Source organism: Molossus molossus, unplaced genomic scaffold (genome assembly GCF_014108415.1).
Source record: "Molossus molossus isolate mMolMol1 unplaced genomic scaffold, mMolMol1.p scaffold_m16_p_7, whole genome shotgun sequence".
Classification (NCBI taxonomy): Eukaryota; Metazoa; Chordata; class Mammalia; order Chiroptera; family Molossidae; genus Molossus; species Molossus molossus.
In genome coordinates, this window is record NW_023425401.1 from 11,841,931 (window position 1) to 11,868,149 (window position 26,219).

A 26,219-nucleotide genomic window follows, 5' to 3' on the forward strand; every position below is an offset into this window, starting at 1 on the left:
TATAATTAATTTTATTAATTCTCCTCTTGTCGCGATATGCCGTGTGTTTCAGCAGTTCTAATCTACGTCAACTAGTCAAACAAATCAGTTACAAGTTGTACTGGGACATTTTGCGTGCAAAATGACAAAAGAGAACAGGAAACAGCAGGGAAAGATCGGCGTCGTAGCGGTGGGCTCCTCGCCCTATATGTGCGTTCAGTAATGACAGCCTTCGCTTCTTGAGCACTAAGCACGGCCCGACATTCTGATCCCTACGTCCTCGATCTTATCTGCACATTACATGATATCATTTCCACTTAGCATATGAGGAAACACTCTGAGAAGGTAGAGAACCAATCCCGTATCATCCAATGATAGATTGAGATACACTGTATTCAGTTTGCTCCCAGAGCCGGTTTGCCTGTGTCTGTCATACTGCCTCTCTATTCAATTCCCAGTAAGGTGGGGAATGTCCACTCAATAGACAGAAACTCAGGAAAATACGTGTTTGTTTAATTATTTTCATGTAAGATATCTGTTTGGTGTTTCTTAGGTGCACTATAGAAGAGACATGTAGCAATACTCCTGAGTGTATTAGAACACAGTGATGCTTTGCTAGAATTAAAGAGATACTAGTTTAACAATAAACTATCCATATTCTCTTATTTCTCACTGCATCCTGCCATTCTGTCTGCTACAAGACCAGCAGGATGAATATGATAAAGTCCCTTCTACCAAGGAGCTTTTACTCAAAGGAGGGAAGACATAAAGGCAGGAAATAAGTAAATATACACATTACTAAATAAGAGAATGTCAGAAAATCGAACGGAATGAGGTGAAGGGCCTCAGTGGTAGATGGTGCAGGGACTGCCCTGGACGTGGACCCAAGAAGCCCCTCTGAAGAGGGGAGACATAGGGCACGAAGAGGCTGCCACGTGCAGAATGGGTAAGAGTTTCTGTGCAGAGAACGTCTACGTGTACCAGGAGCAGAAACAAGCTGGATGTATCTGAGGAAAGGAAGGAGGACCAGTGGGCTGGGCTGTGGTGAGGACAGAGGAGATAACGCTGCAGAATTGCCTGTGGCCACATCATGTGGGACCTTGTGGGTCAGGGTGGAATTGGGATCCAGAGAGCTCATCACCTCCCATAAATCATTCATATATATATATATGTTATCCTCTTTGGTATCATGACAAAAACCCTTCCACACAAAAACCCTTGAGTGGGATCTTTGGCCAGCCAAGGACAAATTTGCTTTGTTGTCAACATCTTTCTGTTGGGGAGAAGTTTTTACTTCGACCACTGGCTGGTTTAGAAATAATGATTTGAACTGTGTAGAGTATTTGGTTACATGTGCATGTGTGTTTTTGTATGTGTGTGTATTTATATACATGCATGTACCTGTACATATGCAGAAACATTACAAGGCAGTGGTTAGAGACATGAGTGTCTGAGTCAAGAAGACCACGATTGCCTTCTGCATCTTCGACCTAATAACAATGTGACCTTGGGCAAGTTTCTTACCTCTCTGTGGCCCAGTTTCATCTCCGAACAGATAGTAACAGTGCCTACCTGCTCTGAACTGAATGGTGTTTCCACAAATTTCTGTGTCGAAGCCCTAACCTATGATGTGACGGTCTTTGGAGATAGGACAGATAAGGAGGTAATTAGTTTAAATGAGGTCACACAGGCAGGGCTCTGATTCTACGGGATTAGTGCGCTTATAAGAAGAGACACCAGGCGCTGGCTCTCTCTCTCTCTCTCTCCCCCTCTCCCTCTCCCTCTCTCTCCCTCTCTCTCCCCCCCTCCTCTCTCCCTCTCCCCCCCTCCCCCCCTCTCTCTCTCCGCCATGGGAGGGCATCACAAGAAGGCAGCCGTGTGAGAGCCCAGAGAAGCTCCCACCGGAAACCAAACTGGCCAGCACCTGGATCTTGGATTTCTCAGCTCCAGACCTGTAAGCAACGCATCTCTGTTATTTAAGAACAATAGTCTAAGGCATCCTCATAGGATTGTTGAGAGGATTCAGTAAGCTAGTAAGCGTAGAGCAGTACCCGGCTCAGTAAATATTTGCTAGTATTATTGTTATTATTATTACTCTGGATCACTTGTAAGAATGTACATAACAAAAGGAAAATTATAAATGGTCAAAGTCAAGATCAGGGCAAATGTTTGATTGGAAATCAACTCTTAGGGCCAGTAAGGGCAGGCTCAAGTGTTGAGCAGCCAGGGAGCAATGGACCTGTCCCTTGTCCCCCGCCTGCTGCACTGCTTTATGAAGAGGAGGGCTTTGGGCACACTCGGCATGTCCTCCAGACCAGAGCTACCTCCGTTGCCTGTTACTTGTGTCCCCAGCCCTGCCTGGGAGCGCCGTGGTGCTTGGCATCGCGCGCGTGTCCTGTCCGGCCCTGCGCACGGAGTGTCAGCTTGGGAGACCAGACTGTGGCTGCATGCGCCACAGAGGTGGGAAAAGGGATTGGCAGCCACTCAGAAACTGTGACAAATATCACACGAAGCCCGCTGACCCTCCTCGGGCTGCCAAAAGACGGGGAACAAAAGGAACGAGGCCCACATCTGTTTGTGACAGCGAGGGTTTCACCGCCGGCGAACCATGTGCATTGTATGTAGGTGCTTTTACAATGTTGGCGGAGCTCCTGCCCCGGTGCTCAGCGGAGGATGGGGCTGGCGGGTGCGGACCAGGGCGGAATGGAGGAGGGGAAAGGGCCCCGGTGTTCACAAAGGCATTCTCTGTGAGGCTTGGGCTGAGGACACTGACCAAGTGTCTAGCGTCTGATAATGCAAACAACGGACCTGAGCCATGGGCTGGCTTTTCAGCACAAGGCACACAACACAGAAGCATGTGTGTGTGTCTGCCAAAAGGGAAGCTCCCTTCCTGCCAAACTCCACAGCTCTTCATTGAAAATCGAGACCAAAGTAGACCTGTCTTTGGGTGGTTACTTAAAATGTCCACTTAAAGAAATGGCAGCTCTCCCCCAGGAGCAACAGGGCACTGGAGAGAGGGAGCAAGTGTCCCCTGTAGCCCCACTAAGCGATGCCCGGGAAAACCGAAGGCAGCGGCGCCAGCCTTGGAGATCGGGTGAAGGGTGGGTGTCGCTTGTTGCCCCTTGCGGGGCCTGGCCTAGAGGTAGCGAGCCTTTGGCGTCTTACCGTTGTGAGGATTGGACACCGTCTTTTTGTGTCACCTGAGGCGGTGGCCTTTTCTCAGCCTCAGTTTGTTCATCTGGAAAATGCCAGGTTTGGACTGAGTTATCTCTAAAATATCTTCTAAGAAATAACCGAAATATCTACTTTTCACTAAGGACCAGAGGGCTCGAGTAACAAGAAGTATAAATTGTATAGTGATTTGAATCTGGTGTGTGTGTGTGTGTGTGTGTGTGTGTGTACGCGCGCATATGTGTGTATGTGCATATATGTGTGTATATGTATATAAGTGTAGTGTATATATTGTATATATATATAAGTGTATATGTGTGCATATATGTGTATGTATGTGTGTATATTTTTCTCCTTGGCTGGTGACAATCCATGGCCATCACTGTCAAGTCCACCTTGCTACTCCTTTTGGGGTCTTTCTCTGTCCTTCACCAAATGTCAGAGCTGCTGTCATGATTTCTTTGGATGTCGAAATGCGGGACATTTTGTTCTTACACCACTGAGTCATCATTTCAACCCCAAGGAAATTTTGACTCCACAGTAAGAAGTACAAAATTGTAACCGGAGTGCTAGCAACAATGATGAATTTCTTTTTTTTTTTTTTTTATCCTCACCCGAGGACGTTTTTCCATTTTTTGTTCAGATAGAGCGGGAGGGAGAGAGAGGAAGAGAGAGAGAGAGAGAAACATCGATGTGAAGGGACACATCGAGTGGCTGCCACCCGCACGACCAACCAGGGCCGGGGACAAACTGCAACTGAGGTACGTGCCCTTAGAGGGAACCGAACCCGGGTCTCTCTGTACCGCAGGCCGACGCTCCAACCGCTGAGCCAAACCGGCCAGGACAATGATGAATTTCTTTAAGAACATTTTTCTAGAACAAATTTTATTAAGCTGAATTTTTCCGACAAAAAGCATTGAACCCATTTCAAATTTCTCTACCTTTATTTCACAGAAAATATTTTTATTGAAATTATTTTTTATATGAACATTGAAAGAAACGTCACTGGTCAGTGTTTTATTCTTATCAAATCTTACTGGGTATAGCTTCTGATATTATGACTTTAGCATCATATCCTATAAGTCTGTTCTTCCCGATTGTACTTTAAGTCATTGTATTTTTAATTTTTTTTCATGATCAATATCAATCCAGGTTATTCAGTGATTTAAGGATGGATTATCTCAGCTAGGTAACATTTTACAGCTGGAACAAACTTTAGATCTAATTTTCCAGATGGAAACCGAAGCCCAGAGGTTAAGTGACTGTCCCAAGGTCTCCTTCCCATTACATGTGGGAGCTGAGATTCCAGGCCTCTGGTTTCCAGCCCAGTGGTTTTCTGCCTCACCAGGATACCCACCTCTGGAATGACAGATTGGCGGCAGTATACTAATATATTCAAAATTGGAGTCTGCGTACATGTCTTCAATAATTGCTGCAGGCCTAAGAAATAATGTGTTTCACATTTAGGTTTGCTCTGACGTCACAGAGCTTGCCTCCTCTAGACAGGGTATCAGAGTTTTTTAAAAAGCACTGGAGCTTAGTAGGTGATGAGGCCAGGTTCATCCAATGTTAAGAAAAGGTATGGCTTTATCTGGGAACTTGTGATGTTAATAAAAGAGCAGGTGCTGAAATCGGCTAAGGTGCGCAGAGGAAGCAGCTGGGCCTTGGCTAAGAGCGTTTGGGGCGGGGCCTGGGCAGCGGGGTAACCTGGGTTCTGGTCTGGAGCCTGGAAGAGAAAGTGTAGAGGGACAGGGGGGCCTCCCTGGTAGGCGAAGAGGGGGTGAGTGTTCACTGTATAAGCACTGGGGAGCCATGGAAGTTTGTGGGGGTCTTTTTCCAATTTTTTATTGTTGTAAAACACAAAACATAAAACGTACCATCTTAACCATGTTTAAGTGTACAGTTCAGTGGTACTAAGTACATTCATGTGTACCCATCACCACCATTCATCACCGTAGCTGTTTTGATCTTGTAAAACCCAAACCCTGTCCCATTAAATACCAAATCCCCTCCCCTCCCAGCCCTTCAACCACCATTCTGCGCCCAGTCTCCATGTCCTGGGCCCCTCGGTGTGTCTCGTGTACGCGGAAGCACACGGCGCTGTCACCGTGGAAGGTGTTTAAGCACATTTTCAAGGTTGTTCTTTGGGAAGTTTAAAACGTCAGCGACAGGATGAATTCAGGGTGGAGAGAGGTCCGGCAAGGGGGCTCCCTGGGAAACAGGGAGCGTGTTAGAAGCGTTATGGGAAGAAGGTGTGCCCCGAACTTCCCAAGACTGCTTTCCCGATGCTGGACCCTGAAATAGAGGTCGGGGGACACGCCTCGGCACATCCGAGCTGGAGGAGTGACTGCCGGTCGCGAGCTGGTGCCTACTGCGCAGCCACACCAGCTTCGGAGCGAAGTGTCCGCGAGGAGAGCACCTCCGGCCCCTGGGGCACAAGCCCGGGCACTAACCGCCTGGCCTGTGAGTCCTCAGGTCTGTGGTCTGGGACCCTGGCCTCGGGCTTTCTCCTGGGTTCCAGCAGGAATCAGACCTTCAGCTCGAGGTCACGTCCGGAGGGAAGAGCCCGCCACCCTCAAAGCTGGGCCATCTTGGAGTCGTGACCAGGGGCGGTGGTCTGGTGTCCCGAGAGGAGGGCAGACCTGGAGTTAGACCGACCTGGCTGAATGTCAGCTTTGTCACTTACTAGCTCGGCGAGCAGAGCTCACAGGGGTGTCGGGAAGGCTAAGGGGACATTTGCAAGCCCTCGCCCTGTGGTCTGCGCACGCTTTTCACCCCCAGTTTTGTGGGATTCTGGTAGCTCCCCTGTAAATCACTGACTGTATTTACTGATTCATCAGTGAGAAAATGGAAGTTTTGCCTGAGACACTTGCTTAAGGCTTCAAATAGTAGTTGTATCTGAGCTTTGACCCCAAACCGCCCCTCCCCCTGCGCCAAGGTGCCTTTGAACCTGAGAGGGGGTGGAGTGGGAAGGGATGGGACACCGGCTGGCCAGAGCTAGGCCACATGTCTGCCCGTGGGTGGTGTACCAAGTGGTGGGAGTGGTGATGGTGGTGACAAAGGTGGGCATCATGTTGGTGGCCGACAGGCTTCAGCAGCACATCCAGTCCACATGGAATCATCTGTCCCCTAACGGACAGAAGGTGCCTACAAGGAGGAGGAGGATGGGGGAAGTATTGTGTACAGACAGAAAGCATAACCCTAGCTTCCTAACTGCGCTTTTCTAAAACTAACATCATGTTTGTTGTGTTTCGTTGAAACACAACTGAAAGACGGAGAAAAGAATGACCACGGTGCTTTGAGTGGACGGATTGCAGTGTTTCCGTGGACAGTCCACAGAGGGAACGACAGAGAGCTGGCCACTTGCCTTTCTTAAACTTCCTGCTGACAGTTCATTTTTTGAATAATTTTAAGCAGCTTTGGGAGCGTTATGAGCTCTTTCTGAAGGAAATAGCAGTTCCAGGAGGGTGTTCAACAAGTCCCTGATTGCTGAAATCAGAGTAAGCAAAGCACAGTAACTGGGCTGCTGGAGAGGGCTGAGCATTTAAGACATTATGTAATGGAGCAACACCGAGTGTTACACAGATTTGAGACAATGCTCACCAAACGCAGCTCGTTCCCTGGGGAAGTGTTGTGGTTACAGAAGCTGTTCCACAGACGCTTCGTCTCTCTCCCAGCCCTGTTCCCGTCCAGAGAGAGGAGTCCTGATCCAAGGGTCCTCTGTCTCCATCTCCTAGATTGGGGGACAGTTCTTCTGTCCATTTATGGGAATCAGATTGTGACCAGAAAGCCAGGACATAGCAATCAAACCACACCGCACATGCTAGAAATAAGACCTCCCGGGCCTCCTGGCGGTCGTAGGATGGGCGGTGCGGAAGCAGGCTTGGAGGTCCGGTGTGGGCTACGAGACGTTTATTGGGCATGGACACCCGTGGAAGGAAGGGGTGGGAGAGGCAGCCGTGATACAGGCCTAGTAAACCTTGGCCGACCGTGCAGGGGCCCTGGAGAGAGTCTTCCCATCAGTGTCCCACATCAGGCCCCGATGACCAGGCCTCTCCCAGGGACCAAATGTGGGCATCACCTTGGGAAATACGGCTCCGTGCTGCTGAGGCAGACCCCGAGGGAGGGGCAGCTGCAGGCATTTTGCTGCCTGGACTCCCCCAGGTGGGTGGCAAGTGCGTCCTTGAAGGGGGATCCGATGGTGGATCCGTGTCTATCACAGTGCTCACCCAGGTAATGCAGTGCAGGCTCTCAGGAGCTGGGGGTTACCTGAGACCACGTGGGATGTTGTTCTCCCTGTGTTTGTATTATGTAAGCTTTCGCCTAAGCTCTCGGCGTCATGATGTCTTCTATCTGCAGTAGAAAGGCGAATCCAGACTGGAAGTCGAGTCGAGATTCCAAGACAGGAACAGCAGATCTTCCAGGGAAAAGAACAGAGCACTGTTGGCAATTTTTGTTTTCAGTTATTTATCACGGAATAAGCGATCACACGGAAATGGAGTGGCTTAAACACAATCGTTTATGATTCCCCCAACTATATGGGTGGAATGGTGAGTGCTCAGCTGGGTGGTTCTTCCGCTGCAGATGATTCAGGCCCAGGTCACACACACAGTTGCATTCAGCTGAGAGTTTGGTTAAAGCTGGGACATCCGAGACGGTCTTCTGTCCTCCGGGGCTCGCCCCAGATGCCCTCTAACCATGCAGTGTCCTGGCCTGGCCTTCATAGCATGGTGGCTGGTCCCCCAAACTGAGAAGCAAAAGATGCCAGTCCTTTTAAGGCCAGGGTTCCAAAGTCTCAGAACGTTATTGCCATTGCATCCTTTGGGTCAAAGCAAACCACAGAACAAGGCCAGATTCATCTTGATGGGAAGAATGGCAAAGAATTTGGGAGCCTCTTTAATCTGCTACATTAACTAAATCAGTGTGTCTCAGCCCTTACAAATATAGATTCCCAGGCCCTGTCTCCAGATACTCTGACTTTATTGATCTGGGGTGGGGCCTGAACATCAGCATTTAAGTGTCTTAGGGAATTCTAATATGTAGCCAGTTTGGGGGAACCGTAAACTGTGATGTGTGTTTGTCTCTCTGTGGGTACTAAAACGGCTGTCTTGCAGGAAACCTGTGTGGCTTGCGTTTGGGTGAACTTCTATTCTTATGCCTAAAATGTTTTCTAAACACTGACCTATTTTCCTTACTCAGACCGACCAGAAGCCTGAGAACACAGTTATACTCTTAACAAACCAGCCATTGAGCTGAAGCGTCACATTTTGTCACGTGTCCCCTGGTCCACAGTGTCCACTGGTGAGGCTCTGCTTCTCTGAAACCGTCAGCCAAGACCTGATGCTCAATGCTAGACCTCAGCCCCTGCCACGCACTGTCGCTTTACAAGTGGCCTTTGTTCTCTCAAAACACTGATAGACCATGGGTCGTTTAGACTCAGAGAAACACTCTTTTATTTATTCAAAACATTAGCTTCCTTTTCCCAGCCGAGTGTTTGCTCTGTGCTGAAGCGATGTGGACCTCATGTCGGAGTCTTAGGTAGCAGGGTGTGTCTGTTGCTTTCCAACAAAGAATCCATTCGATACAGCAGGCGCTACTGTAAACACAGTCCAGAGGGGTTCTCAGCAAAGACGTGGTCCACCCGTCACGGTGAACTTGTTCCTGGATATTGTCCTTATTATTTGTTTCTGGATATTAATTATTGATCAAATGCTGTAGTGGATGGATACAACTAATTCCATGTCAAAGCAAACATTCAGATGCATTGATTGAGACTGAAGCCTTATCAGGAATGGTGATTGTTAGGTTATATAAGAATATTCTTGCCCTGGCTGGTTTGGCTCAGCGGTTAGAGCATTGGCCCACAAGCCAGAGAGTCCCGGGTTCAGTTCCCGCTAAGGGCATGTACCTTGGTTTCAGTTTGTCCCCAGGGTTGTGTGGGTGGCAACCAGTCGATGTGTCTCTCTCACATCGATGTTTCTCTCTCTCTCTTCCTCCATCTCTCCCTCCCGCTCTATCTGAACATAAATGCAAAAATGTCCTCGGGTGAGGATTAAAAAAAAAAAAAAGAAGTGTTCTTAACCTGGGGTTCGGGCCTGTGGTTAGGATTCAAGGGGTCAATGAACTTAGAAGGGGAAAAAAACTGAAGCTTTATTTTTACTAACCTCTAACCAAACAGCATTTCCTTCCATTATGAATTATGAAATGTAGCATTTCCTGCCATTATGAGTGTAGGCAGCAAACCACAGTGACATTGGCAGTGTCTCTGACTTTGTCACCAATAGGAAGCAGACATATTTTCATATCAAATGCATATGCTGTTGCAAATACCTTGAAACGGCATCTATGGCCATCACTACTGTAAAATCACAGTAGGTGTCAGAACCACAGGCGGTTCTTATTGAGCGTGTTCATACAGGAATACATGTACTGCTACACTGCAAATTTGTCTTTTACTGCATCGATAATTTCAGTGATGGCTTCTTGTGTGATCTGTTTTGTTTATATCTATACGCTGCATATTTAAAAGCAGTATTCTGAGAGGTGTCCCTAGGCTGCACTAGGCAACAGCCATGGGGTCCATGGCACAAAGGAACCCATGGGTTAGACTATTTGAATTGTTAAAAATAAGTTAGAGACCCCGCCCAACCCCAGCCACAGACCACCTTCGGTGACTCCAGATGGAGAAGTTAGGAGCTTAGCTATCGAGTAGACTTGAATTTTATGTCTAGTTTATTTCCTTGTCGATTTCTAACTGCTTCTACTGTCACCATACTCCAGTGACCTTGTTGCGTAGGGATAAGGGACTGGATACCGTGCTAGACATGGATGTGCTCCCCGTTGCACCCCTTACCAGCTGTGTGGCCTTGGGTGAGTTACTTAAGCTCGCCAAGAGATTCCTCGTCTGTGAAGTGGGGACCTGCCTCTCTCACGGAAGGATTGCTTATTAGGGTGAATTGAAATCATACTTATACATTACTTGACACCCACCCGGCACCTGGTAAGCATGTAATATTTATTCCGGCTGCCCTTACTGACTTCTGGCATTCATCTGTTTTCACGGGGCAAGAAGCTCCTCCCCCATCTAAGGAGGGTCCTTAAAAGACACCACAGTTTAAAGGCTCGGACGGTAAAACGGGCTAAGTGGTATTGCTCAGAAAGGCCTGGAAGGCTGCCATTGTGTCCAGTTTCAGCTTCCCTACAACAAGGACACTGCCTCGGTGAGAGGTGGGAGGAAGAGCGAGCCCCGGGGTGCCCCACGCTTTGCCCGGTGGGGCTCTCACACTGGTAAACAGAAGTGGCCATATGGAGTAATGAGATGTTTCTAAAGCACCGAGTTCCTTCCGGAGGAACAATAATCCGAACCATCCCTGTTGACAATGAGGGAAGCATCCAGCCCTTTTGTTTGTGTTTTTCCATTTCTACTTCGCTTCTAACATATGGAAGCAGAGAAGACAGGGATATGGGGGTTTAGATTTAGAGAGTAAAAAACAACCCAGAAAAAAACTCAAATATTTGGCAGTCTGCTCTTCTGCTGTCCAGCGTGGAGATGTGGGTGTTTGTTTTTGTTCCTAATATTTATTTTCTCTGCAGCAACCGGAGTCCCAAGGTTTGGAACTGGCATCAGCTCTGTCTCTGAGCTGCTTTCACAGGGGGGCTTCCCATTCTTGCTGTTTCTGTTCAGTTGCCTCTCCGTGTCCTCCCCATGCACTGTTGGTGGTTAGACAGATGGCCATCTCATCGTTTCTGTGTTGGGTAGAAGAAACCAGCACAGCAGAAAACATATTAAATTTCTTAAAGATGGATTTTTTTGTGAGTTTGGCAGCATCAGTACGTGGTTTTTCTTTTCTTACATTAAAAATTGAATAATATCCAGCTCTGGCTGTTGTTGCTCAGTGATTAGAGCATCGGCCTGCACACCTAATGGTCATGGGTTCGATTTCCGGTCAAGGGCATGTACCTGGGTTGCAGGTTCCATCCCCAGCCCCGGTTTAGGGCAAGTGTGTGCAGAAGGCAACCAATCAATGTGTCTCTCTCACATCGATGTTTCTCTCTTTCTCTCTCTCCCCCTCCTTTCTACTCTCTCTCTAAAATATATATATATATATATATATATATATATATATATATATATATATCAATGGAAAAAATATCCTTGGGTGAGGATTAACAAAAAAGAATTGAATAATATCCAAAGAATATATATAATACTTGTGTAAGATAAAACAAACAATGATAAAATAACACCTTTATACTTACCAGCTAATTTAAGAACTGCAACATTACTGTGAGTTTGCCCTCCCCAATCCCATTTCCTTCCCTCACTGTTCTGGATTTTGTTTTCATTATTCCTTTCCCCTTTTCAAAAATTAATAGTTTTACTATAGACATACATCTTTATAAACAATATTTTACTTTTTATGTTTAATTTTAGAGATAGGTAGTACCCTGTATGTATTTTGTAATAACATACTTTTGCTATTTAATGCTTTTTGAGATTCATCTATGTTGATATGTTCAACTGTGCTTCATTCTTTTTCATTGCTGCATAATATTCCACCATGTGATGATATTATCTATCTATTCCATTGCTACTGGACACCTGAGTTGTTTCCCGTTTTATGCTACTACAAATATTTCTGCTATGAACATTCCTGCGCAGGTCTCCTTGTGCCTGAGTGTAAGGGTTTCTCTAAGAATAATGCCTAGAGGTAAAATTGATTGAGCATCTTCAACTTCATTAGATAATGCCAAACTGTTTTCCAACTTCTTGCCCGTAATGTGTAAGAGTTCTGGTTATTCCACTGTATCAACTCCCGGACTTGTCTCTAGTCATCTTTCCTCTGGGCTTGTTACGTTGAAGGCGGGGGGGGGGGGGGGGGGGGCTGTTAATGCCCTTTCCCGTGTCTTCTTTCTCTCTTGCTGTCTTCCCCATCCTTTTCTCTGGCTACCATCAGATTGAAAAATTAGCATCCATGCACAATGAAAGGCTGGAATGAACATGGCAGGCCTAAGTGTTGATGCTGCTTTAGTTTTGCAGATGCGTTTTTCTTTCTGGATGTCCCGTCCTGACGTTGGCTACCAAAATATCCAGCTCAAAAAAAACATATCAGAAATGTATTCCTTCCACATCTTGTTACATCCACCCTGCCACAGTGGCTCAATATAAGAAGCAACTAAATAAAATAGACAGATTTCCACTGATGTGGATTTGTAGGCAAGCCCTAGACTATTTGGGAGAAGAACCTGAATGTTTTTTCCAACACAGCACAAGTCCCCCTCACTTCTATTACTTTTCCATCGAAACAACAAGGAAGGGAAGTTATTTAACAGTTGCTCTGCTGTGAGTCTTACCAGAAAATTAAGAAATATTGTAATTGGCAAATATTACTCACCTAGTTCCTTAGCTAGCATTTCTCACATCTGCTTTCTAATATCCCTCTCATTGCCATGACTTGATTCATTTCCTAGTGCTCAAACAGAAACCACAAAGAATTACTTAAAAATGAAAACATTGATTTTATACAAGCCAATCAAAAAAAATACAGCATTTTAGGGACACTAGAAAAAAAACAATGGCTACCCTACATTATAAATTCTAAAGCAAAACTGTTTTCCCCCATGGTGTTTTAAGAAAGGCACACAATTTAAAAGCTGCTATTGAAGAACATGCTAAATATGTGTTTTCAGTTGTTGTTTAAAATTTTTTTCTTTTTACAGGAGCCTCAGCTAGTCCTGACTAGTCTCCCTCCTTTCCAGTCTACCCTCCGGTCTGTGCTTTTTCCAAAATGCCAGTCTGGTCGTGTTTTTTCTTGTTGAAACCTCTCGCTGGCTCTCTGCTATCTGCAGAATAAAGTCTAAACTCTTTTATTTTTAAAACAATTTTTTTTCTTTATTAATTTTAGAGAGAGACAAAGTGAGAGGGAGAGAGAGATAGAAACATTGATGAGAGAGAACATCGATTGGCTGCCTCCTGCACGCCCCCTCACTGAGGATCCGGTCCACAACCTGGGCATGTGCCCTGACCAGGAATCGAACCTGCGACCTCTTGGTGTATGGGTCGATGCTCAACCACTGAGCCAGCCACACTGGCCGGACTAAAGTCCAAACTCTTTACTAGAATAGTGAAGATGTGTGATCTGGCCTCAGCTTCCTTCCCCAAACTGAACCCTCATTCTGCCTTTTTCCCAATTAGAATTTTGAAAAAGAAAAGAAAACACCTTATCATTTTCTAAACACACCTTGCTGTTTTGTCAGCCAGCAACTTCCATGGGATGCTTCCCTGTTCCTCGTCAGGCCCCTCCTACTCCCCTGGCTGTCTGGAAAACCTCCTTTTGCCTTTCAGAGCTAAGCTGCCGCCTCAGCCTTGCCTCTAGGAAACCCTCCCCTCCCAGGGCCTCCTTCTCCGCGTCTCTCTGTATGCCTTGCTCACTGCCTGGACCACACTGGGTTCCTTTTACCTCCTTAGTTGTCTTCCTGCCCTGTTTGACACCCATCTCCTTGAGGACAGGAATAATGTATGATTCTGTTTGTAGCAAACCCCTTAACATGAATGCTGGCACTCAGTAAATGTTCAGCGAATTAGAACTAAAATGAAACTGGCCCTTGACTCATTTCTATGCCCTTCTCGTGCGTGTGTGTGTGTGTGTGTGTGTGTGTGTGTGTGTGTGTGTTTTAATAGTACGATTTTCAAAGAAGGCTATTGTCATTTGCCAACTGTACACACAACAATGTCTTCTAGGAAACAGACTAGACATGTGGAGATAATGAATAGTTCAAAACAATTCCCTCCAAACTAAAGGATGCACTGCTTATGTCAACTGAAGACTGCTTCCTTTCTCTGTCACATGGGAGGAATATTTTTGGAAACTGATTTATGGAAGGTGTTGTAAAAGTTTTATTATCTCGGGCTGACTAGAGTGTTCTTTCCTTTTAAAAAATTGAATTCTTGGTATTTGAATTATTTTCCTCTTTTTAAAATAAGGACACAGCTTGCTTCCTTAAAACAAAGGAAATAACAAACAATAACAACCCAATTTTACTCTGATTATTTTCCAAGAGTCCTCTTCATTCATGTGGTCCTTTTTCATTAGAGAGGACTGATTGGCATAAAAAGAATGCTTCTAAATTAAGCTGCCCAAATATACACTTAGCTAATACTAAGGGAACTAATTTATTGTATTATTTAAAATATAAATTGGATAGCAGATCTATTTATTGAGGTATAACAGCTAGGCAATGATGCATAATTTTCTCCTAGCTGTTAAGTGGGTTTTAATAATCTATTGAAATGTAACAGAGAACCATTTCATTATGGGAAGTAAATAAATACTAAGAAGTTTAACATTTAAAGTATCCACACATGGAGGATGGGCTTTAAAAAAATACTGCTATTTGGAGAACAAAGAGGGAATTGGGTTTGCTTTTTAAACAGTAACTTTTTTGTTGTTTAATTGGAAGTGTAACCAGATTCACAAAATTGCTTATGGGAAGGATAAGCAGAGCCACAGAGTTACAAGGTGGGGGGGGGGGGTAGAGAAATGGGCAATGAGGATGAAACAAAGTAAGTTATGTTAAGATTGCCACATTGTCACCTGGATTGATGGCCCTGTTGTGCTTTGCAACGGCTTTGCTTCGGTAGTAAAAACTGTGCGCCTTGTTTTCTTTCAATAAATGGCATCATGAAAACGGTGTGCCCTTCAGCACCCTAAATTCCTAGAGCCTGGGGACATTTGTGGGTCTGGGATCCCCTTAGGCTGTGGATCAGGAACACAGTTAAATCTAGATCCCCTGTCTGGTCAGTTGTCCCAAGCAGACCAGCTCTGAACTGCTCCAGGGGCTCTGATACCAACAGGTTTCCATGAACTGGAAACAGTGTGGTCTTGAACAATTGTTGCCAGTCATCCTGGAATAAGTGGGGACACAGGGTTGGGCACAGGTGACAGGGCCTTTTCATCTTCCTGCAGATAATTGCAACCTGGCCCCTCTGATTTCCTGAGCCCAGGTTTCAGAGACATTTTGGACCTTATACTGTACCCATTTGGGTGGATGTTTCTTTGACTTATTTTGAGAAAAAGGAGGAATGCCCAAATGTTTCCTCTTTCCCCAGGAGAGCCCAAATGTCCAGGAACCAGTGGTCTGAGGGCGAACAGAACTGGGAGGGAGGGGAGACGCTGATCTGTGGTGTCTGTCAGTTTCCGTGGCGGGACACACACACACACACACACACACACACACACACACCCGGGATGAGTTCAAGCTGCCGAGGTAACACCACTGACTGTGGAGCGGGGCAGCGAAGTGCACACAGTGAGCCCGGGACCCGCTGCCCAGGGCAACCTGCACTGAGCCCAGGACCCGCTGCCGAGGGCAACCTGCACTGCTGTTGGCGGGGAAGACGGTCGGCAGCTTGATGGCTCTTGCTCCCACGTTACCCAGCAGGCAGTGTGTGAGGCAGCTCCGGGTCCGTGGGGGCACCCTGGGCGCTCTGCCCTCCAGATGCTACAGATGCAGATGTGAAGCTAGGTCCCGAGGGAGGGTGGTTAGTGAACTGGACTGTGCTCTTGACGCTCTCCTGGATGTCCGATGGAAAACTGGACATGGAGGAAGTGAAGTTTCAATTGCTTTTTAATCGCATCAAGTCCTTTTGTTGTAAAGTGGGTTCTTAAAAGGGAGAAACGACAGCAGCTTTCTCTGTGCTGCTAAGACAAGTAAGGTCTTGCTTGCTTGACATTTCTGTGTGGGGAGAAGAGGGTGTTTGGCATCGGCTGTGGCGCAAGGGGTGGAGGGAAAGAATGGGGTGGATCCTGGTGTTGGCAGGCTCCAGGGAAACCCTCGCAGCAGTCCAGTCGGGCAGATGACAGAGGTCTGAGCTCAGATTCAAGCTGCTTTCTTACTTAACTGAGACCTTTCCCGTGGGAAGGGGGGACTCACTGAAATAAAAGAAGCCTGGAAAAGACATATTTCTCCTCCTGAAGAATATATTATAATCTTTTCTTCCTGTAAAAGTATAGCAATGCATTTTATATTTATTAGTAATATAACATATGCTCTTCCTCCACTCTTTAATCATGAAAAGTCAGGCAATAAGCTTGAGTGCTTGTTACTTGTCTACATGGCACACGGTTCAAGCTGAATTCGTATTTGTGGACTGAGTGCCATGTAACATTTCATCTATGTTATCTCTTTGGATCCTCACAAGAGGTTAAATATTCTTAGTGTGACCAACCCTCCTGGATTGTCTGGCACTTTTTCAGTTTTTATCACTGGAACTTCTGTGTTCCCAGAAGCCCCTCCAGCCTAGGCACACTGGGACAACTGGTCCCCCGTATCTTCATTTTATAGATGAGAATGTAGAGGTGGTTCAGTCACTGGTCCAAAGTCACAGAACTGGGCTTAAACCCAGACTGCTGAAGCCCGAGTGCATGCTTCCCCCACCAGGCTGAACGCGTGTCCTTATGCAGTGGGTTGGCCTGACATGCTACTGTGTCATGGTCAGAAATGGATATCCTCAATGACAAAATCGTGGCAGCTGATTAAGTAAGATGGCGCCTCTAGGAAGCTCTTTGGGAACTTGAAAGCAGTACTCAAAGTACGTGTCGCCTACTCTGCGTGTACGCACCGCAGTGCCGCGTGCAGTGGCTGCAGCGGGCCCCTCCCACCCAATACGCATTGCTGCACGGAAGGTGCGGCTGCGAATCTCCGGTTTCCCTGGGTGTCGTGCGCAACCGTGACCGAGCCTTGATTTCTGCTGTGGTTTGGTGTGGGTTTTTTTTGAAAATGACTTGCCTTTATTCTTTGTTAGGAGGTGGCTGCTAACAAGCTTCGGCTTGTTTTTTATTCTCCTTCCCAAGTATCTTTTCCTTTTAGGATATGTTTTCATTTGAGTGCATATCCATTTTATTTCTGTGTATGGGTTGTTTCTGGAAGCTGAAAGGTATAAGATTTCATAACTGTGGGATGGAATGAAAAATAGTAGAAGAACCTGGTGTGAATCGGGAACCATCCCAAGCAGGGTCCCCTCGTGTCCTCGTCATTTCGTCGTGGCAAACGAGCTATAAATCTGCCCTTCCCGGGCCCCCCCAGCCTGCTCGCCCACGTGCTGCCTTCCCCTTCCTTGGTCATTACCACCACCCCTGGCAAAGCTACCCAAGCCAGCAGCCTGAAGCGGGGAGGATGTGTGCGTTTCAGGGGGACGCTTTCACTCACGCTGTATATGTAATTAGTCGTTAATGTCACTGCTTCCACCCCAACACCCCTCTCTTCCTTCCCCTTCTCGTCAGCTGTCCTATGAGCCCTCCTCGTCTCCACCTGAGCAGCTAGCCTCACGTGACCGTTGTCATTCCCTTTCAAACCAGCCCCCAGCACGTAGTAAGTCATCTCTCCCCAGCGCAAATCTAACACCTCACCACCCTGACCCTCTGGACGGTGGTTCTCAGCCTTCCTCACGCCACGACCTTTAGTACAGTTCTTCATGTTGTGGTGACCCCCAACTATATAATTATTTTTGTTGCTACTTCATAACTGTAATTTTGCTACTGTTATGAATCCCCATCGGAAATACGTGTTTTCCGATGGTCTTAGGCGACCCCTGTGAAAGGGTCATTCGACCCACAGGTTGAGAACCGCTGTCTAGCATATATCCAGACAGGCAAACCCGTGGAGACAGAGAGCTGGTCAGCGATCGCCAGGGCTGGCAGGGAGAGCAGAGTGGGAAGTGATGTCTACAGGGAAGGGGATTTCCTTAGAGATGGTGAAAATAGTCTGCAACTAGATGGTGGTGACATTTGCACAGCATTGTAATAAATGCTACTGGATTGTTTACCATAAAATTGTTAGAATGGTCATTTTATTTGTCATGTGCATTTTAACTCACACACACAAATTCTATGGGATTAGGTCCACACATCTCAGCAGCATGTCATATGGGGTTTACCTGTTTACCCTCCTCTGTTTTCCCTCTATCCCTTCATAAATAGAACCATTTGCAGGTTTAGGCATGGGCATATCCGTGAATTCCATGCCCCAGGCTCAGGCATACTGTTTCCTCTGTCTGCGATGCTTCCCTCCCCTCTCCCACCCTGCACACTCTGTCTAGTGATCTGCTTTTCCCAGACCCCGTGCTGTCCCCTACACATCCACAGCCACACACGCACTGGGGATTTCCCTCCGTATTCTGTCCTCTAAAAAGCCACAACTGGGAGACCTTTACCATCAGGCCCATGCTTCTAGTTCCAGTCAGAATGGTACAATTTTCTAAAAAACAAAGTGAATTGAAGCTTTAACATGTTTTATATAACCCTGTTAAAATTCACGACACATTGTGACCCCCTGGGACATCTGGATCCCATGAGTGTAGCGGTTTGGGCTTTAGTGTGGAAACTGCCTAAATATACAGTTTCTGGTGATGAGGCCATTTCTATCCAGGGAGACAGATTAATCTTGTCACATTAATTTTTTTAAATACGTTTTTATTGACTTTTTTTTTTTTTTTGAGAGAGAGAGAGGAAGGGAGAGAGAGATAGAAACATTGATGTGAGAGAGAAACATCAATCGGCTGCCTCCTGCACACCCCCCACTGGGGATCAAGCCCACAACCTGGGCATGTGCCCTGACTGGGAATCAAACTGTGACCTCTCAGTCCATGGGACAATGCTCAGTTAACTGAGCCACACCAGCTGGGCTAATCTTGTCACATTTAAATAGGTAATGATGGCCCTGTTGCATCGTGTTACAACCTTAAAAACCGTGGAGTGATCTGCGTCCTTGAGGTCTGAGTGGGGACCAGCGAGCCTGTAGCCAGCAGAGGGGTTTGTGTCTCGCACGCATTTATTGTTGAGGCTAAGATCAGGAATGCTGCACGTGCATCTCCTAGAGACATACTTGGACAGTCTGTGGCAAGTGAGAAACACTGCTGCTGAGTGACTTTTCCTTTCCCATCTTCACCAAATCCCCAGCATTTTTGACGGCATTTGGTCATTGCATATGGCAGCTCAGAACTGGCCTGGGAGACAGGCAGGTCTCTGAGAGTAAGAATTCTAACACTTAACCGCGTCATCTCTTCTTAACCACGTGATTATACTGGACATAGAAGGTGTGTGTGCGTGTGCGTGCGTGCGTGCGTGCGTGTATGTGTGTAAACACCAGGAGAGCAGATGATCAGGGAGAAATACACTAAGGTGAGGTCATGAGCAGGTGTTACACTCATGTTTGTAGTCTCCCTTGAAGTAAATAGAGAATGGCCTGATTGTGCCAGAATAGATGTTCTTCTAAACAGTGGTTCTCACAGAGAAGTCCCTGGACCAGCATCAGGATTCCCTCGGAACTGTTAGACATGCAAGGCCTTAGACCTTGCCCCAGACCTTCAGAGTTGGGCCCTCTCTGGGGGCCCAGCAGTCCATTATAACAAGCTTAATTATATTTATGCATGTTCAAGTTTTAAACAGCTTCCTCAAACCAAGGTTTTTGATGCCAGTGTGGGAGCACAATATTCGAGGGTAGCTGATGCCAGCATTTTGATGCTGGATTTTGCACGAGGATAATTGTTAGAAGAATAATGACAGTGACTAATACTGCTGAGTCTCATCCCAGGCGAGGCATCGTGCTCAATGTTCCATGGACTTGCTTCCAGTAATTTCGCACACAATTCACAACTGTCCCCAGTTGTAATACTTCTTTGCCTATCGTCTGAAGAAACGAGGCTGAGAGAGGTCGGGTTGCTTGCCCAGGGTCACCCAGCGTGCTGTGCTCGGAGCCCTGCTCCTGCGTTCTGAGTGCCCGGGCCCGGGCCACAGCACATGTGCTGTCCCCCCATTAGCTGCTGGCTGGTCCTGGAAACACGATGACCTTGGCTCTTGGGTATTCGGTGTATTGCCCTTCTGGACCATCCCTGCCGAACTCACTTCCAGTTGAAGCAGCTGGATTTTGTCTCAAACATGACTTTGTTCGGTGTCCTCTGCTGAGCTGAGGTTGCATAAAAATCACTCACCAGATTCCTGCCAAAGCAGAGATTTGGACGGGAATCTACAGGAAGAGAATTCTGCCCTGAGAGTGTGGGGGCAGCAAAAGTTTTCCTTTGGAGTCCTCTGCAGGGGTTCTTGTCACACACCTGTTACTTTCCGTCTGCGATCAGAAGTGGGACATGCTGGGTTTCCAGACGCAAGCCCGGACACAAATGGTAGGTGGGGGCTCTGTCCCCGCAACGGGGCACAGCTGCCCGGCGGAGCGCGGCGTAGGCAGCGTTTCCAGCTGAGTGTGAGGGGCGAGCCCACTCCCACGTCGGTGGAGGGGTCTCTCCTTACCTCCCTCAGGGGGCTGTGATGAAGCCGTCAAGTTTGGCCCAAGAGCAAGGAATTGTTGTACGAGTACAATGATTTGATTTAAAACACTGGTGTTTGCCTTGGAAGCTAGGGTTCTAGCTAATTCTCTTACTTACAATCGTGGGACTTGGACACACCACCTCATAGCTCCAAAAAGCTCAGTCCCCTCGACGCTGATGTGAACGTGCACGACTTGGACACCTGCGCTGCCAGGTCATCCATCCAGTCACACTGCTCCTTCTTACCTCATGGCAAGGGTGTGCGTAAGACGGTGCATGATGGGGGGATTCATACAATAAATGCACTACGTAATAACTTTGTATTTTTTTTCTGCCTCAGTTCCCATCAGACTGAAGCAGGTAAAATGAGCCCAGCCTCTTATGAAGGGTCTTGTCAAAGGCTTTCAATTGCTGGTTGTGACTCAGCAGCTAGAAGGTCCTGCATGTGACCTTGTACTGCACATGTTCACTCGTTCATCCACCCTGTCTGCTGACCCTGTCTGCTCTCCACGTGCCCCGGGACATCACAGGCCACGCTGATCTCTCTGGCGTGTGGTCTCCCATCCCCTGGTGTCTGTCCCTCCCCTGTAGGTTGAATCAGGAAGACTTCCCCTGTCCTCTGCTTGGGACATCTGCTGGAACTAGAGGCCTTCTGAGTACAGAGACTGGTCCCCGCTTTGACAGTGGGGAGCCTAGCACAAGGGTGGACCCCTTGGAGGTCCATGCATAGGTCCGAAATCCCCTCGACTACATGCTTTAGGAATGTTTTATACATCCTGAGAGGGGACAGCAGTATCCACAGTTACCTAAACTTGGTGAGTCTACACTTGAGACTAGTCCATGTCACTGTTGTTAATTTTGCATACATTTTGGGGGAAAGTATACTGATATCTCTATTTGACTTTGAAATGTGTCAAAAAATAAGAAGGATTAATACGTAAATAGTGAGATCCATATGTGAGGAAGTGAATAAAGTGGGTGTTAATGAGAGAACCTGAATGGTGCATCTGTGAAAATCTTCCAAATTTGCTGTGTGTTTGAAAATTTTTCATAATCGAATGTTGGGAAAAAAGAATGTTCTAACTCTGTGCTGCTCCAAAAAATGGCCTTTTAAAACTTCAGGGGGCAAGGATTTTTTGTTTGTTGTTTTAATTTTTTGGATAATCACAATATCCCCTTTATTAATGGTACAGGCTAACGTGGAAGGTACAGCTCAGTGTAAGGGTCAAGCAGACCAGCTAATCGAAGGGCGGAATTGGGTACATCCCTCCATCCAGTTGTAGGCAGAGCTGACCTGGGTGGTCTCTCCTTCTCACGGGGCCCAACCAGGTAGGAATTATAGCACAGCCTTGGGGAGCAGATGGCTCCCTCCCAAAAGGAAAGAGACAAGGAGGAATTTTCTAGTTTTGTACAAGTTAATGATGAACACAACCTGTTTTTATTTATTTATTTTGTTCTTTATTGATTTTAGAGAGAGGAAGGGAGAGAAAGAAAGAGAGATAGAAACATTGAGGAGAGAGAACACCAATTGGCCGCCTCCTGCATGCCCCCCACTGGGGATCGGGCCCACAACCTGGGCATGTGTCCTGACCAGGAATCGAACCAGTGACCTTTTGGTGCATGGGTCAACACTCAACCACTAAGCCACACCAGCCGGGCAAACACAACCTTTTGTAATATTAAATAGCTACACAACTTCAAAGCTTTCCCACCATAAGGTACCTATTATTAAAGCTATCAAAAGCAAGACATTGGCATATCCCAAGGCATGGATTAATAGAATATGGTCTGTATTCATGTAAGATTTCAAAATACTTTTATCTGATCAAAACTTGCCATTTATTTAGAATATGCATTTCTCAAAATTTCCATTTTTCTTTTGTTTTTCTTCTTTAAGGTCATCGTTCGAGGTGGAGGACACATTTTACCCTATGACCAGCCTCTGAGATCTTTTGACATGATAAATCGATTCATCTATGATAAAGGGTGGGATCCTTATTGATGGATAAGCTACTTTTCTCCAAGAGAACGACAGGGGTTTGAATCTTTGAAAAGAAAATTTTCAAAATGGAAAATGTCATAGTGATAAGAAAACTATCTTTTTTTCTATCTGCAAAATATTTCTGATCAATAAAAATTACTCTTGAAATTACAAGTGAGTTTCTGTTATGGGGAGAGATGGTTCATTACAAAATTAATGTTAAGAAAATGCTGGGCACGAGTGAGAATCACATCTCTTACAAGATGGGAAGAATGGCCCTGGCCGGTTTGGCTCAGCGGTTAGAGCGTTGGCCTGCGGTCCTGAGAGACCCGGGTTCGGTTCCCGCTAAGGGCACGTACCTCGGTTGCAGTTTGTCCCCGGCCCTGGTAGGTCGTGCGAGTGGCAGCCACTCGGTGTGTTCCTTTCACATCGATGTTTCTCTCTCTCTATCTGTTCCTCTCTCTCCCTCCCACTCTACCTGAACAAAAAATGGAAAAATGTCCTCGGGTGAGGATAAAAAAAAAAAAAATGGGAAGAATGGATTCTGAGATACCAGTTCAGACAGACATGGGTACATGGTATGTTAGGGCCTTGAATAGGAATTTTAAATTCCTCCTATGACTATGCAAATGAATCGAGCAGTAACAACATCTTGTTCTATCAATAAAAAAATTTTGTCAGATCGTACATATGCGGGTGTTTGGTAAGTATCATTGGATAAGAATAGCTGAATTATCACCCCCGAAGAATGAGTGAAGTTCTAACAGTGGTGGGGAAGAGACTTTGGAATGCAGAAAGTCTGAACATGAAAGGTGGCTGGGAATTCTTTGAAATCGAAATCTCACATATAAAAGTAATGATGTACCAATTGATGATAAGCAGAGGATCTCGGAGAACACAATGAATCTTTGCCTTTTCTTCTTCTTCTTTTTTAATTTGTTGGTTCATTTGAAGTGTACACATTTATCAAACAGCCTGCAGGCCACATTAGTTACGACATTTTTAATTTGGGTTGTAAATTCTGTACTTCTTTTAGCCAAATAAACAATGACCTAATTTTGTATAATTGTTGAAATACCAAAATAAATAAAACAAAATGTGAGATAATCTAGCATCAAAATACATATATTTGTAAATAGAATACATTAGTAATTTTCCAACTAAAATATTACTTCTGGGCACATCTTTCCGATTTACACATCATGTGCTCGAATCTTTGAAATTCTACAGCATGTTTAGCTTTTTCCGCATCATTACCCTCTCATATTATCCATCTCTGAATTGCTCTCTGGAGAACTACATTTAAAAATTCAAAGCTTGTTCTTGCTGCAGATATTTTATTGAGTTCTTTTAATATCTCATTTTGTGCCCGATTTCATTCCGGTTTTGATCTTTCTTTGTTTTTTATTCATACATATTTGTCATTGGGCCTATATACTACAAGTCATCGAATCAAACAGTCTGGTCAAAAGAAGACTTTAATTATTGCAGAAAAAAAAATTATTGGAGTCAGGGGGAGGGAGCGGAGTGTGCAAAAACTTTAACATAGAGTCCCATCTGTAAGTTAAAACAGTTGTATCTGGTCCCATAAGTATATAGTAAAAAGGGCACCAACTATGGCTGGGAGACCTGGGATTTAGCCCATGGGTCACACAGGCACTGGATGTTTTTGGATAAGTCACTTCGCTGCAGTAGCCCCCCAAAGTCTCTGAGAAGGTAGCCGGAAGAGAGGACAGCTGGGTTCACAAGTTATTATAATAGCACCTATTTCCAAAGGATGTCATGAGATGATGTAGTCAATCGTCATTACTCAAGGATTCCATATTTGTGTTCATCTACTCGCTGACAATGCATTTGCAATCCCCAAATTAGGGCTTGGTGTCATCCAGGAACATGTAGAGTAGCGAAAATGTGCACGTTGTCAGCTGAGGTCCAACGAGGCCACACTGTCCCTTCTCGTGGTCCCAGCTCTCCTACTGGGACCGTGTCTGCTTTTTTGTCTATTTTGTGCTTCAGTTGCACTTTTCGTTGGTGATTCTGCTGTTTAAAGGGCTCCTGAGCACAGAGCGGAAGTGCTGTCTAGAGGCTGTAAATGCAAGAAGTCTGGGGTGTGAAGGAAACATGTTAGATAAGCTTCCTTTAGGCATGAGCTACAATGCCGTTGGCCCTGACTTCCATGTGAATGAGTCGATATATATTCAGTGTTTCCTTTAAACAGAATACAGATAAAGCAAAGTTATGTATTGACTGGTTGACAAAAATGTTGTGACCAGAAGCGAGTAGGAACAAAATCCTGTATTTCCCCTAGAAGCAATGGTTCAGAATTCTTTAATTCAGTGTTTACAGAGATGTTATAGAAAGTAACTATAGCGGACAAAAAGAATCGATTGTATTCATGGAACACAATGTAGAGCGACACAAAACAATGGCTCCATGAATGATCGTGGGGAGTGTTCGGTGTGTGTTGGGGTGGGGGGGGCACTTGCCAGGCCTTCCCAGAGCAACCCCAGCCAACTTCCCTGGGGGTACAGTCCTTTGATGCCTGAATCTGGCAGAAGAAGGGAAGGGAAAGGTAAGCCAGAGACTAAAGAAAAACAAGTTTTTGAGTTTAATTGGAGGAAGTCCTTTGTGTAGAAATCTCCAAGTAGGGTGCACATCCTCCATGAGATGCTCAAGACAATCCCCTAAGGTGCCCTCCTGTGGTCCAGGCCTGAGACAACTTTTGCACGTGACTGCTGTCACTGTAAGCAGACAACTCGCACAGAGATGGGGGGCTGTAAGGAGGAGGGGTGCGGCATCTTCTCCTCGTCCTAGGTCCAGTATGTTGCCAAGAAGTACAGTGTACGTCCCTATAGAATGTTATCAGTGTGATTAATTTCATAAACAAAGCCTTCAAATTGGATCTTTCTAACACTTCGCCACGCGACGGGATGGCCAGGTAGGTCTCTGGTGGCACGAGGGTCATCTCAGGGCAGTGCATTCAAGTGGCTGCAGAACCCGGAAATGAGTCTTTCATTCTCTTCTTGACAAGAAAAGTGTTGTGCACACGCTGTCATTTCTGGTGTCCTCAAGTGGCTATTGTTATATGTCATCTAGAACATATGTTTTAAAAAGTAAACACACTACCTGTCCTTTCAAGGTAGAATTGATATTAAGCTATTAGTGAGAAAATAATTCTTTTCTGAAGAAATTGAAGCCACAGCAAGAGCGTTTTGAAACAGATGTTTAGATATGTTTCCATCCACTACATGCATATTGTTGAAAAATTGGGGAAAATTTCAACAAATATCTTTGCAGGAAAGATAGATGAGATTGAAAAATGAGTTTGGGAGTTAATAAAGCTCAGTTAATGAGGTATTTCTTCCAGTTGGATCTACATATCTCTGTAAAATATCTTTTTCAGCCCTGATGGACTCTGGAACCAAGTGTCAAAATAAAGTGAACCATATAACCAAGTTTTAATGGCTATTTCACAAAAGGGTAACCCAAGGTTTCCCAAACATGACAAAGCATATTCAACACAATGATCCTATTTAAAATATTAACGGTCAGCCCTGGTCGGTTTAGCTCAGTGGTTAGAATGTCGTCCTGCAGACCAATGAGTTGCAGGTTCGATTCTGGCCAAGGGCACATGCCTCAGTTGCAGTTCGTCCCCAGCCCTGGTCCGGGTTGTGTGAGAGGTGACCAGTCACTGTGTCTCTCTCATGTCTATGGTTTCTCTCTCTCTCCCTCTCTCTTCCTCCCTCTCCCTCCCTCCCACTCTATCTGAAG

General features: G+C 45.9%; 1 protein-coding gene across 2 annotated transcripts in view; it reads left to right on the forward strand.

The window, feature by feature from the left end:
* CPVL (carboxypeptidase vitellogenic like) overlaps positions 1 to 22,535 on the forward strand; it is a 108,391-nt gene extending 85,856 nt beyond the window's left edge. For both annotated transcript variants that reach the window (XM_036246895.1, XM_036246894.1), the window contains exon 13: positions 22,365 to 22,535. In XM_036246895.1, coding sequence (XP_036102788.1) covers positions 22,365 to 22,469 — 105 coding nt within the window. In that variant the 3' untranslated portion in view covers positions 22,470 to 22,535. The remainder of the gene's footprint in view (positions 1 to 22,364) is intronic.
* Positions 22,536 to 26,219: the final 3,684 nt, after the last annotated feature.